The following is a 15,352-nucleotide window of genomic DNA, read 5'->3' as shown; positions in this document are numbered from 1 at the left end:
GATGCTTCGTGAATTGGATCACTTTATGTTTGATAATAGCTACTCTACTACCTGTCAGCAGAGCAGTGAGCTGCGAAGGCTCCTTGTGGTATGGCGGCCTTCGAGTGTCAGTCTTGACTAGTAGTATTTGGGCTACTTCCAGCCTCCTCTAAAGTATCCAGTTTCATTGGTTACTGAATTCATGAAGTGCAGTCCACGAATTCTGTATGACTGGTTTCAGACCAATTTTGGAATGTTTATCGATAGTACATGAATGTCTGATCACCTCCCAGTAACAAGTTTGACCAGAGACTGACCCAAGCCTATAATGCACTTAGTAATTGCCTTTGACTGACTATTACTTTGAACTTGGTGAGCATCTTTGTCAACAAATTGCAACCCTTAGTGTTGATCGAGCACTGAAATGCTTGAGTGGTTGGTACTTGAATCGAGCACATCGGACACTCGGACATGCTCGATTCGACTAGCGAGCATAATGGAAGTGAATGGCAAACTCGAGCATTTTTCAGGAGGAGAAATTCTCTGTTTCTATGTCTCTCAGTGGTTTTAATTCTAAATTTTATTGTAACATTTTTCCAGGTGTCAACTGAGTTTTCCCCAGATGAAGTTCTTCCAGGATCAGACGTGTCTCTCCAGGTCCAGGCTGCTCCTGGGTCTCTTTGTGGTCTGAGGGTGGTGGATCAGAGTGTGGTACTGATGCGACCAGAGAAGGAGCTGACTGCTGAAAAAGTGAGTGATGGTGTGATTTATAGAACAGCAAGTGTCTGTCTTACTTTTTATATATTCATAGTGCCAACATATTCTACAGAACTTGAAGGATATCTGTCATCAGAATTTCACCACCAAATCGGTTTATATGTAATCTTTCAAAAAACAAGTTCATCCATAGCTATAGCTAGCCAGTCTGTTCCTCCTGCTACCGAGAAATCATCATTTAAATCAGTATACAAATAAGGCTGAAGTGCTTTAGATGTGTGAAAACCCTTCCGATGCCTCTGCTCTCCCCAACTCTAGTCACTGCCCATTGCGGCCTCCTTTTGATTGAGTGACAGTTCAAGTCAAGCTGAAGGCAGCGTTAAATAGGGAATAGAGCTCATCACTTAGGATATAATATTTGGGTGACATATCAGCTTTAAAATAAAAAGTGTCATTACTATGATATATGTGACCAATCCTTAATATAGGTCACCAATATCAGATCGGTGGACATGTGACTTCTACCACCTGCATCAATCAGCTGTTACCAACACCGGCCGGAAATTCATGCATCCTGACCAATCACAGCAACTCCGTCAAAATGATAGTCGCCACGGCAGGCTACTCCAGATGCCCCCTATTCAATTATATTTGTTCATAGCAATATTGCATTGCAGTAGGTTCCTAAACTGGATATTATTTGTATTCAAGCTTTTAAAGATGCTCTTTCATTATTTTTCTCTATAAGGTTTTTGGCCTCTTTCCCTCCTTCGATTCTGGAAGATATGACTATCGCATCCAAGAAAATGAACCTTCATGTGGGTACGATAGACCTTTCTTCCCATCTACTGGTTTCCCTGGTGGCCCCATTAGAATGCCATATTTGCCACGGTTCCCTAGAGAAGAAAGTGTGGATGTATACAGCTTGTTCAAGGTAAAACCTTTGATTAAATTAACATAAAATTACATGACTTACCATTAAAAGATAAGTTTGTCCTTAATATAAGTTAAATGTACAACAAAATCTCTAATAAAGTAGGCATATTTTTTAGATCAAAAGCAGTAGAGAGGTTTGGCTGTGATCAGTGCCTTGAAAACCATTCACTGGTCTACATTTAAAAAAAAAATTCTGCTGAACCAAGTATTTTTGATGATTTTACCCAAATGAAAGCTGCTGATTCCAGATATAAAACTAAATGTGTCCAATTATATCCACAGCGACTGGCGCTTCACATCAGAGAATTACATAAATTCGGACTAACACTATAAGATGCCGATCGAAGAGATCCAGAAAAATAAAATATCAATACTTTATTAGCGGTTATTTTTAAAGGACAAAAATTACATATATAAAAAGAAAAATAGAAAAGTAAAGCGCACTAACTAAGAGGGATGCTGGGTGCATAGCAAGAATACACTATATGTAAAGTCAATATCACATGGCTATATCTGTAAGTTAACAAATAGTCTTTAAATCTGGGCAGATGACGTAGCAAACACGAATAAACCTCCATAATGCATATATTGCTTATATTACCCAATTCTACTTTTATGTAAGGTCAATAACCCATGGCTATACTTGTCGATAAATGTATTTACATCAGGTCTAGCAAAATTGATGGAGAACAGTGAACCGAAAACTATTGATAATCCCATTTAAATTTTAAGTGAACAGTGACTGTAATCAATGTGATGTGTTGAAAGAAAGACTAGTGGTGGATTTTAGGTTTCATCAAATCCATGCCCAACCTTACCCGTTATCCTCCAACCACTTAAGCCCCCCGTCACACACAGCGAGATCGCTGCTGAGTCACAAGTTTTGTGACACAACAGCGATCTCACCAGCGATCTCGCTATGTGTGACACTGACCAGTGACGGCCCCCCCCGCCGGGTATCGCTGATCGTGCTCAAAAGCCCTGGACATTTTTTTGATCATTGGTCTCCCGCTGACCAGCACGCATCGCTGCGTATGGCAGGCGGGAGAGCAATGATCAGCGAGCTCCCAGCTCGTATCCAAGGTAAACAGCGTGTGGTGCTTAGAAACCCACTGTTTACCTTGGATACGATCTCCCTGCACCAGCACGCTGGTATCTAAGGTACACAGCGACGCGCGCGCTCGTCGTCGCTGGTGCTGATCGCTGGTGAGATCTGCCTGTTTGGCAGCTCACCAGCGATCATGTAGTGACACACCAGTGATCCTGACAAGGTCATATAGTTGTCGGGATCGCTGGTGAGTCGCTATGTGTGACGGGGCCCTTACTCACTGCTTGTTAAAAACTCTCTACCCCTCTCATCTCCACACCTCAATTGATATACACTTTTGCAAAAAAAAATGGACTCAAATTGTGGTTTGAAGTTGTTGCAGCAGCAGCCACTCTTATTATAACAACACCAGCATATAAATACAGCCACACATGGCAATTAAAATAATACAAAAAAAATTGTGCAACAGTTATAATCACTTATCTATTTAAATAATACATCGGAAACCTACATGGTTCGATTATTTTTAGCAGACTCTGATCAGAATTTGATCAGGGTTGGATCAGAGTGGCATCAGTTTTTCTTGGACGTGGAGTGAAAAAAATAAATAAAATAAGACGTTTCTCCACCTTCTCCATTCTGTCAGTCTGTGAAAAACGGACTGCACTCTGATGTGCACGTCAATGTTTTTCACAGACCCATAGATTTGCATTGCTGAGTTGTATCCAACATTCAGATCGAAATAAGACATGCCTATGATTCTTTCCAAAGACCATTTTGTCCAAGGAAAAAAATGGACATGTGCACAACTGCATAGAATATCATGGCTGTGAAACCATGGATTGCACTCATCTGATATAGTGGGTCATAAACACAAGTTGGTCAAAAACACAAGCCCCGAGGCCGATTGTATAAGTCTGATTTTCATGTTATGTGTGTTTTCGCACAGAAAAAAAATACATTCCCATTATAGTCTATGGTGCTGTTGAGATGCCTGCTTTTTTTGTGGACTTTGGTTGTGATAAAGTTGCGGACGTGTGAATAAGGCTTTACACTAGAGGAAGATTCCTTTATACAGTATGTTTAGAGAAAAGTGCTTTTGTTCTTACTTCTGTGCTATAATCCTTCCCTTAACTAATTGGAGAGACATTTTAAATGGATTTTGACCAAGAAAACACATGTACAACAATGAACTAGAAAGGTAATTATTATTGTTGGGATGAGGTTTAAAACATAACTGTGCAGATACGGGCGATTCACATTACTTTGCATTTCCTCATAGGCCATGCGCTTAAGAATAGTAACAAGTGCAGATATCAAGAAGCCTCTGGTATGTGCTGAAGCTGAAAAGTTCGATAGGGTATTTGCAATGTCACCTGTTTTAGGTAAGTTACCGTATTTGTAGTAGTCATTTTATATAATGTCTATTTATTGTAATTCGATAGAGATAATAAATATTTTGCATTTCCTACTTAATATTTCATTTTCCTGATCAATCTTAAATTAAAATACACAATCTTCCAAAGACTTCATTTTGCTGTCAACGAGCATTGTGAGTGTGTTCTTAAATTATACAGTAGTGATGAAAACAATGGATGGATCCATCACTGAAGTATAAACGGGTGGCAATTAGTGAATCGTAAAGCTCACGATCTAGAGATTCATCTACAGATGAGCAAATTGATTTGCAGGACCCTGGTTCAGTGGCCGCATCAGTAGTCTATGGCCGACCGACCAGTGTAATGTGACCTCCTCCTATCTGCTTGGATACCTGGCACCACTTCTAATTAGTTGCCTCAATTCAAAGACAAGCATGCTTCACGCTGCAAAAATGATTTTCTAATGGGCCTATTAATTAGTAGAGATGCACAGGAACTAAGCAGAAAGGAGGAGGTTTGCAGGGCTCCAATACAGCAGCCATACACTCCTAATGTGGCCACTCACTATTCTTCATCAGTATTTAATTTTAATTTCCCCTAAATATGTGAAGGGAGATAAAATTGAATCATAGAAAAACCTAATCAGGGACACCAATGCAATGATTAATGTGATCATTAAAGGGGTTGTCTAAAACTTAGCTAAAATGGAGTCCCCAATATATATTTCTGTTGACAGTGGATTAATTTCAGTACTGTCCAGCCTTTCAATAGTGTATATATTTCTTCAGGAACAAAGATAACAGCTTACAACTGGTATATCTTATAGCTTAGGATCTAAGCATCTTGTCTATCAGCTTGCAAAGCCCTGACCGCAGACCGCCATTTTACTTCTGCCGATCTTAGCATAGGGAGAGGTTGCTGCAGCTGTTTCTCAATATGGAGAGTGTTAGGCAGGAAAGAAAACAGATAGGCAGGGAAGAAAAAATATTCTGTGCTTGTGCTGATAGCAATTGTGCTGTACAGTTAGTGTGCAGTGACAGGGGAGGATTTTTTTTTGTGTGCAGCAGCGCTGGTGGTTATTAGGCTGCCTTATTAGGCTACCTGATAGCTGCATTGCTGTGTGCACACTGCTGTGCAGACTGCTTTTTACACAGCACTCCTACTTTTATTCTTTTTTTCTGAACAGTTACCGAGCATTCATTTTTTCCCACACTGTATAGAGGTATACGCTCCTCACACACTACCGTGTACCGGCTGGTATCACGGACAAATACATGCTATCTGTGTGTGACTTCGGAACAAAATAGGCGGAGATTTACATTTTTCCATACATACACCGTATAGAGCTGTCCACTTCTGATACAGTACCCTATATCTGCTGTTTGGATTACGGTCAAATCCATACTGAAACAGCGTCTGTGTGTGACTCCGGAAAAAAATAGATGGACATTTAGATTTTTATCCATACATACACCGTATAGAGCTGTCTGCTTCAGATACAGAACTGTATATCTGCTGTTTGGATTACGGTAGTCCATACTGAGACAGCATCTGTGTGTGACTCCGGAAACAAAAAGACGGAGATTTACATTTTTCCATACATGCACAGAATAGAGCTGTCCGCTTCTGATACAGTACCGTATATCTGCTGTTTGGATTACTGTCAAATCCATACTGAGACAGCGTCTGTGTGTGACTCTGGAAAAAAATAGACGGAGATTTACATTTTTCCATACATACACCATATAGAGCTGTCCGCTTCTGATATAGTACCGTATATCTGCTGTTTGGATTACGGTCAAATCCATACTGAGACAGCGAAATATATACAGAGAATTGAATTTTTTTCTTACACCTTATACAGCTGTACGCGCCTCATATAGTACCATATATCTGCTGGTATTTTTTGTACAATTTCCCAAACATGAGGAAGTATGGTGGAAGAGGCCGTGGACGTGAGCGGGGGGGCAGCTGGTACTGATGGTGGTGCATCTGCTGCTTATGCCAAAAGCACAATAGCAGCTAAGGCGGGAGATGTTAAGCCTGTGTCATTGTCTGGCTCAAGAAGGCCTGGAAGGTTCCCTTTTCTGGGAGTAGGTAAAGCGCTTTTAAAGCCGGAGCATCAGGAATAAGTTTTGGCTTACATTGCCGAAACAGCCTCCAGCTCTATCGCCTCTTCTAAGTTTCAAAAACTGCAAGCACTGACTCATCAGTGCAGGCTTCTAGTCAGGAACAACACCTTTCCTTGTGTCTTTCACCCCCACCAAAAATGAAGGATGCGGCAGGCCACACTTCAGATTACTCCATGGAGCTCTTTTCACATACCATGCCTGGGTTATCAAGTCAAATCCTGAATTCTCCAGTCCAAGATGAATCTGACATGGAGTGCACTGATGCACAGCCACTGCTAGATGATTTTGCTGGTACATTGACCCAGAGCACTACATTGCCCTCGCAGTGTACTGAGCCAGAATCTGACCCTGATGAAACTCAGGTACCCCTTCCCGCATACTATACCACCTTACACTGTGACACAGAGGAAGGTGCAGATGAAACTGAAGAGGAGGTGATGAATGACCCAGTTGTTGACCCGGATTGGCATCCATTGGGGGAAGAAGGTGCCGCTGGCAATAGCTCAGAAGAGAAGGATCCGCAGCAGGCATCGTCATCGCAGCAGTGGTTATCTGGCAGGCCCATAGCTGTCCAAAAACGTGGTAAAAAACAAAAAGAGTTGCAGGACAGCTTGGCCAGATAGTCAAGTTAGCACAGCGTGCAAGCCCTGAAAATTTATACCACTTTTTTGACCAAAATCCTATTGATGAGGCAAAGGTTATCTGTAAGAAGTGAGGAAGGACCTTTAGCCGAGGGAAAAATCTCCGAAATTTGAATACCAGTTGCATGCTTAGACATTTAACCACCATGCACTTGCAAGCGTGGACGGACTACAAAACCTCAGGTAGAACATATGCACCTGCTCCGACTGAAGGTAGCCAGCAACGCTCCATCGCTTCCCCCACTGTAAGCCCACCGGTAAGCACACCACCAGCAATAAATGTTGAGGTGTCATTGCAAGACCAAAGCAGTCAGGGAATCACAATGTTTTTGCAATGAAAGACTGAATCTAGGCCATCACCACCACCACCATCACTAACCCCCTCTGAGTCCATCAGGTCCACCGCTAGTTCCCCCATATGCAGCTCTCAAGTCTAGCTACCAGACACTCTGAGTAGGGCAAGAAGGTACTCATCCTCTCATCTGTGTACACTGGCTTTGAACGTCTACATTGCCAAACTGATCTCATTAGAGATGATGCCCTTCCGTTTGGTTGAAAGGGAAGCGTTCCGAGAGCTCATGGCCTATGCTGTCCCACACTATGACCTACCCAGTCGGCACTTCTTTTCTAGAAAAGCCATCCCTGCCCTCCACCTGCATGTGAAAGACCGCATTGTCCATGCACTCAAAGAATCAGTGAGTGGAAAGCTGCACCTCACAACAGATGCATGGGCCAGCAGGCATGGCCAGGGTCGTTACGTGTCCATCACTGCGCACTGGGTTAATGTGGTGGATGCAGGGTCCACAGGGGATAGCGACGGTGGGACAGTGCTGCCTAGCCCACGGTATAGGAAACAGTTGGCTGTAGGCGTTTGACCCTCCTCCTCCTCCAGAAGCAAAAGCTTGTCGATAGAGCGCAGTCGCACGAGCACTCCATCCGCAGCTGCCAGTGTTGCACACGAGGTGTCCCACTATCGAACAGCTAGTGGTAAGTGTCAGCAGGCTGTTTTAAAGATGATGTGTTTGGTCGACAACAGACGCACCGCGGAGGTACTGGCCGAGTTCTTGCAGCGAGAAACTGAGTCATGGCTGGACAGTCTACATCTTGAGCCAGGCAAGGTAGTCAGTGATAACGGCCGTAATTTTGTGGCGGCCATAGCCCTTGCAAAACTGAGACACATACCTTGCCTGGCTCACACCTTGAACCTGGTGGTGCAGTGCTTCCTAAACAATTATCCGTAATTAACAGCCCTGCTCCATAAGGTGCGAAGACTGTGCTCGCACATCCATCGCTCGCCCGTAGACTCCAGTCGTATGCAGAGGCTGCAGCGATCACTCCACCTCCCCAAGCACCGCCTAATCATAGACGTTGCAACAAGGTGGAACTCCACCATGCACATGGTTGACAGGCTGTGCGAACAGAGGCAGGCTGTAATGCATTTGTGGGAGGATACATGGCTACGCTGAGGAGTCTAGAGTGGAGCAGTGCCCAGCGAGGAGAGGTATTTCATTTTTTATCATGTTTGGAGCAATATATGGGGAGCATTATACAGTGGAGAATTATATATGGGGCCCATTATACACTGGAGCATCATATGGGGCCCATTATATATGGCGCATTATACACTGTTTGCATAATTATTATTAGGCAAGTTGGATTTGAGAGGATTCTTCTTATTATTGAACAATAAATATGTTCTCAATCAACTGAAAAGACTCATAAATATCAAAGCTTAATATTTTTGGAAGTTGGAGTGGGGTTTTTTTCGATTTGGCTATCTTAGGAGGATATCTGTTTGTGGAGATAACTATTACTCTGCACTGCAGAATTATTAGGCAACTTAATCAAAACCAAATATATACCCATCTCACTTGTTTATTTTCACCAGGTAAACCAATATAACACAAAATGTAGAAATAAACGTTTCTGACATACCAAACCAAAAAAAAATAAAAAAGGACCAACATAGCCACCTTTCTTTACGATGACACTCAAAAGCCTTACATCCATACATTCTGTCAGTTGCTTGATCTGTTTACGAACAACATTGTGTGTAGCAGCCACCACAGCCTCCCAGACACTGTTCCGAGAGGCAGGGCCAGCGTCAGCACCCGGCGCACCCGGGCAAGTGCCGGTGCCCTGGCGAGATGGGAGGGCCCACTCACGCTGTCTGGGATACCCCCGGCCGCCGCCACACCCCCATGTACTGACCCCATCCTGCGCCCTCCGCGAGGAACCCACACAGTGACGCAGCCCCTTACAGCCAGCAATGATCATCGCTTTCTTCGGCTGTAATCTTGTGTGTGGTGCCGGCACAGGACCTGTGATGAGGTCACAGGAGGGGAGGAGTCAGGGGTCACATGATCAGGGTGGCTGCAGGACTCTGCTGTGCAGGTCGCTCATTATGGTGCTGGTCTGGATGGATGAGATAAAGTTTATGTGTGGGACAGTGGGGTCAGGAGGGGTTTACAAGGTGGATGTTGCAGAGCCGTGTGTGTACTTGTGTGGGGTCAGGGAGGGGTATTACAAGGTGGATGTAGCAGAGCCATGTGTGTACTTGTGTGGGGTCAGGAGGAGGGGTATTACAAGGTGGATATAGCAGAGACGTGTGTGTACTTGTGTGGGGTCAGGAGGGGTTTACCAGGTGGATGTAGCAGTGCCATGTGTGTACTTGTGTAGGGTCAGGAGGGGTTTTACAAGGTGGATGTAGCAGAGCCGTCTGTGTACTTGTGTGGAGTCAGGAGGGGTTTACAAGGTGGATGTAGCAGAGCCATGTGTGTACTTGTGTGGGGTCAGGAGGGGTTTTACAAGGTGGATGTAGCAGAGCATGTGTGTACTTGTGTGGGGTCAGGAGGGGTTTACAAGGTGGATGTAGCAGAGGCATGTGTGTACTTGTGTTGGGTCAGGAGGGGTTTACAAGGTGGATGTAGCAGAGCCATGTGTGTACTTGTGTGGGGTCAGGAGGGGTTTACAAGGTGGATGTAGCAGAAACGTGTGTGTACTTATGTGTGGGGTCAGGAGGGGTTTACAAGGTGGATGTAGCAGAGCCGTGTGTGTACTTATGTGTGGGGTCAGGAGAGGTTTACAAGGTGTACGGAGCAGAGCTGTGTGTGTACGAGGTGTACAGAGCGAAGTGTGTGTGTACAAGGTGTACGGAGCGAAGCCATGTGTGTATGAGGTGTATGGAGCAGAGCCGTGTGTGTACGAGGTGTACGGAATGGATCTCTGTGTGTACGGAGCTGAGCCGTGTGTTTATGGAGCGGAGCAGAGCCGGGGGTGTATGGAGTGAAGCCACGTGTGTACAAGGTGTACGGAGCGGAGCCGTGTGTGTACGAGGCATACAAAGCGGAGCCGTGCGTGTGCGAGGTGTTTGGTGGGGAGCATTTATACCTCCCGAGTCCCAACCATCCCGGATCCAGCGAGACAGTCCCGATTTTGAGAGAGAGACTGCCCCAGCCGAGAGCTTACTTTCCCCGCGGGACACAGGAGTACACAGCGGAGCCCCAAGGAGCAATTTAAAACTTGCACGTAACGTTCTATCGGAAGTGACGTGCTGGAAGCTGACCAGAAATTTCGGGAGGAGATTGTGACGGAACCATGGAGGCACTTCAGGGAATGCTTCAGATCCATCACCGTGTCCTCCTCTGACAGAGCGGACAGCAGGATCACCTTGGAATCGGGGATGTCGGCCATGTGAGCGGATCATGCACTAGGAGGCTCAGGTGGGCACTACAATGGGAGCTGGGCTGCTATGGTATCTTTATAGAATTTTTCTTTCTCTGTTTCTTTCTCTGTGTTCTTTCTCTCTAATCTTTTTTTCTCTCTCTCTGTTCTTTCTCTCTCTCTGTTCTCTTTCTTTCTTTCTGTCTCTGTTCTTTCTCTCTCTCTGTCTGTTCTCTCTTTCCTCTCTTTCTTTCTCTCTGTTCTTCCTTTCCTCTCTTTCTTTCTCTCTGTTCTTTCCCCTCTTTCTTTTTCTCTCTACCTCTGTTCTTTCTTTCTTTCCCCTCCTTCTTTTTCTCTCTCTCTACCTGTTCTTTTTTTCTGTCCACTCTTTTTCTCTCTGTTCTCCCTTTCTTTTCCTCTGTTCTTTATTTTCTTTCTTTCTTTCTTTCTTTCTTTCTCTCTTCTTTCTTTCTCTCTGTTATTCCTTTCTGTCTCTTTTCTATCTTTCTCTGTTCTTTATTTCCCCTCTTTCTTTCTTTTTTTCTTTCTCTCTCTGTTCTTTCTTTCTCTCTGTTCTTTCTCTCTCTCTTCTTTCTTTCATGCGTACACTACTAATCAATAACCTCCTTCACATGTACGTGTTTTGCCACAGAGCGAGTTTCCATTTGGATCACATGCCTGTGCGTGTGATCCACACGGAGACAAGTCTGTTGTGAGTTCATTTTCCCCTTCGTCACTGAGGTCTGGTGAACTCCCTATTCTGGTGAAGGAAGGTAATGAGCCTGATTATCAGGCACCTGAGCCTGATGAGGATGACTGGCTGAGTGGAGTCACGGACTGGATATAAGGCTGCCGACGCCCTTCTGCCCTGCGGGTGCTTCTCTGTAGACTTCTAGGACACCAGTCTGATTCCTGCTCCTCTAAGCTAAGTTTTTCTGCTTTGCCTGTTTGCATTAGTGTTTAGTTTTTGTTTTCCTTGCTTTTCTGGATTCTGCCATTCCCTGCTGGGGTGAGCTGAATCTCCTTTTGCCTGTACCTCTGTCTTCAGAATATTCCTGAGTACTGACATAGCTTTTTTGAAGCCTAGCGTCTTCAGGGCCTTTTTCACTGTCAGTCTGTTGGCTCTTATTTTCATAGGGTTTTTTCACGGATTGCAGACAGCAGCCTTCCTGTCCTTTCCTATGTAGGTAGTTTGGGCCCCGTCTTTGCTCAGTCTATCTTTCTGTCTGTGTTAGTGTTTTCATCTTGCTTCACCGTCATTATATGTTGGGGGCTGCCTATTGCTTTGGGGTCTGCTCTGGGGCAGTTTAGTTTTCCCCTTTCTTTCTTTAGGCCTAGTTATTTCTCCGGCTGTGATCGAGGGGTCTAGGGCATCGTAGGAACCCCCCACGGCTACTGCTAGTTGTGTTGATAGGTTCAGGGGTCTGCAATCCGATAGCTGCCAACTTCTCTGGTTTTCTGGACTTAGCTAGCAGTTCTGTTTTTGCCTCCTACGGTGACTCAATCATAACACAAGTCCGTATTGGCCATCACCACAGATGTCACGCAGCATGAATCGTGGTATGTGTTAAGGGGGGGCCCACTGAGACTCTTTCGCCCGGGGCCCTCAAAAACCTGGAGCCGGCCCTGCCGAGAGGTGTAATGTTTTCACTCCCTGTAGATCTCACATTTTATGAGGGACCACAGGTTCTCTATGGGGTTCAGATCAGGTGAACAAGGGGCCATGTCATTATTTTTCCTCCTTTTAGACCTTTACTGGGCAGCCACGCTGTGGAGTATTTGGATGCATGTGATGGAGCATTGTCCTGCATGAAAATCATGTTTTTCTTGAACGATACCGACTTCTTCCTGTACCACTGCTTGAAGAAGGTGTCTTCCAGAAACGGGCAGTAGTTCTGGGAGTTGAGCTTCACTCCATCCTCAACCCGAAAAGGTCCCACAAGTTCATCTTTGATGATACCAGCCCATACCAGAACTCCACCTCCACCTTGCTGGCATCTGAGTCAGAGTGGAGCTCTCTGGCCTTTACTGATCCGGCCTCGGGCCCATCCATCTGTCCTATTCACTAGTCACTCTCATTTCATCAGTCCAGAAAACCTTACAAAAATCTGTCTTAACATATTTCTTGGCCCAGTCTTGACGTATTATCTTATGTTTCTTGTTCAAAGGTGGTCATTTTCCAGCCTTCCTTACCTTGACCATGTCCCTGAGTATGGCACACCTTGTGCTTTTTGATACTGCAGTAAGGTTGCAGCTCTGAAATATGGCAAAACTGGTGGCAAATGGCATCTTGGCAGCTTCATGCTTGATTTTTCTCAATTCATGGGCAGTTGTTTTGAGCCTTTTTTTTTTATCAGCAAGCTTCTTGTGACCCTGTTGGCTATTTGCCATGAAACGCTTGATCACGTTTCAAAAGTTTGGCAATTTCAAGACTGCTGCATCCCTCTGCAAGACTTCTCACAATTTTTGACTTTTCAGAGACCGTCAAATCTCTCTTCTTATATAGGGTGTTGATGTCATTAGACCACACCCCTCCTCATTACAGAGATGCAAATCACTTGATTTACATAATTGGCAGTTGGCATTCAAGCCTATACAGCTTGGAGTAGGACAACATGTATAAAAAGGATGATGTGATCAAAATACTCATGTGCCTTATAATTCTGCACACAGTGTATAGGCCCATCATATACTGGAGCATCATATGGGGCCCATCATATACTAGAGCATCATATGGGGCCCATTATATATGGAGCATTATATTGGCCCATCATACAATGGAGCATCATCCATGGGGCCCATCATATACTGGATCATCATATGGGGCCCATCATATACTAGAGAATCATATGGGGCCCATTATATATGAAGCATTATATAGGCCCATCATACAATGGAGCATCATCCATGGGGCCCATCATATACTGGAGCATCATATGGGGCCCATCATATACTAGAGCATCATATGGGGCCCATTATATATGAAGCATTATATAGGCCCATCATACAATGGAGCATCATCCATGGGGCCCATCATATACTAGAGCATCATATGAGGTTCATTATTTATGGGCCATCATATAGGGTATGGAGCATTAAATGGAGCACATATGGGGCCTATTCTGTATGGAGCATTATATGGAGCCCATTCTGTATGGAGCAATATATGGGGCTCATTATTCTGTATGGCGCACTATGTGGTGGCCATAATACTGTATGGAGGAATATACTGTCCGGTTTTTGAGCTATTGTAGAATTTAAAATAGATATCAGTCATGTAATGTAAGAAGTGAAGTATTTATCATTGCACTATACCAATATTTCTCTGCTGTATCGGTGCATCTTGAATTGTGGTATGTGTTAAAGGGCCCACTGACACTCTTTCGCCAGGGACACATGAAAACCTGGAGCCAGCCCTACCCCCTCACAACTTTAGCCATATAACCCCCAGTTTTCAATGCGTAACTATTTATTATAAAGTAAATTAAGGTTGACAAGGTTAAGTAATAAGAATTGATGTCGTTGGCATTGAAATGGGCACTGTAGGTGTGTTTACTGTCCTCCATTCCCTGCCGACTTTGCTTCCCCATTGACTTGCATTGGGTTTCGTGTTTCAGTCGGACCTCCGACTTTTCCCGATCGTTGGCCGATTTCGTTCGACTCGACTTTTGAGAATGTCGGGTTTCATGAAACCCGACTCAACCCTAAAAAAGGCAAAGTCGCTCATCTCTACTGGAGACAGAAACTCATGCACTATTAAACAGTAGTAAATAGTAGTTATTTCAATATATACAGTACAACATTAATCATTATTCCAACACCTTCACTCAAGAACTATTTGTACTGTTAATATCATAGTGGTTCTGAATTCTTAAAATTTGGCTCTAGGAAGTGGCTTTGTCATAACATCAGCTATCATCTGGTCAGTCTTGCAATAAATGATTAAGCCATGTTTTATCAAATCACTCAGGTGATGATGTTTAACATCAACATGTTTGGTTCTCACATTGATCTTCTCACTGCATGCACATTTAATGCTTCCTAGGTTGTCTTCATAAATCACTGTCAGTTGAGTTGATGGCTTACTAAGATTGCCAAACAATTGGTTTCATTAAATGAACTCTTGACCCGTATGGGCTGCAGACAAATACTATGCTTCTGTAGATGATAAGGCTACAGACACCTGTTTTCTGCTAAACCAAGAAATTGAACTTTCTCCAAGCTTGAACAAATAGCTGCTTGTCGATTTACAATCACTTAAGTCACTGTTAAGGCTGGCGGAATGCACCAAATCATACAATAATAGTAGGTGCGCTCGCAGTCCGGGGTCCACCGTACAGAGGTGGTACACTGCTGCTAGGTAAAGGCGGAGGTAGAAAGCGGTGTGGAAAGGTCCCGCGTGGGTTAACGTCACCCAGTTTGAACAGAAGCAAACTCTGTTAACTCACAGAACCACACTACTGCTGAACATAAATGCCGGAGCCTGTTTAGCTCACAGAGCTCGGCAACGGAGCGCACAGAAAGCGGTCACAGAACTCTGGTGACTGACTCATTATGAAACCCCTACCCTTGGTATGCATGTGTTGTGCAGCCTAGCCTGTTAAGCGCCCAGGCTTAGGTATAGGTAGGTCAGAGTCTGAGACAGGCATCAGTCTCCACCAGTGGCTTGGCACGCCTTAGTGCACATGCTCTACACTCCATAGTCAGTGTCTATAGCGGCGTCTGCAGTTGCGACGCCACGCGCTAAGAAGGTCTAGAGGGACTCTGACCCCACGTCTTTGGGGCAGAGTTCTGTGACCGCTTTCTGTGCGCTCCGTTGCCGAGCTCTGTGAGCTAAACAGGCTCCGGCGTTTATGT

At 44.5% G+C, this 15,352-nt stretch overlaps 1 protein-coding gene across 2 annotated transcripts in view; it reads left to right on the top strand.

The window, feature by feature from the left end:
* LOC141049743 (alpha-2-macroglobulin-like) overlaps window positions 1–15,352 on the top strand; it is a 434,279-nt gene that overhangs the window by 39,567 nt on the left and 379,360 nt on the right. Inside the window, exons 15-17 of one of the 2 annotated variants that reach the window (XM_073546466.1) lie at window positions 580–729; window positions 1,445–1,630; window positions 3,963–4,065. The exons of the other annotated variant lie outside the window; for it this stretch is intronic. Of the exons in view, the coding sequence (XP_073402567.1) occupies window positions 580–729; window positions 1,445–1,630; window positions 3,963–4,065 (439 nt within the window). The remainder of the gene's footprint in view (window positions 1–579; window positions 730–1,444; window positions 1,631–3,962; window positions 4,066–15,352) is intronic. 2 annotated transcript variants of the gene reach the window in all.

The sequence above is a fragment of the Dendrobates tinctorius genome, unplaced genomic scaffold, assembly GCF_039654945.1.
Source record: "Dendrobates tinctorius isolate UK_male_01 unplaced genomic scaffold, ASM3965494v1 ptg000147l, whole genome shotgun sequence".
NCBI lineage: Eukaryota > Metazoa > Chordata > Amphibia > Anura > Dendrobatidae > Dendrobates > Dendrobates tinctorius.
The sequence above is the reverse complement of the archived record's forward strand: the minus strand, read 5'-3'. Positions and strand labels throughout refer to the sequence as shown.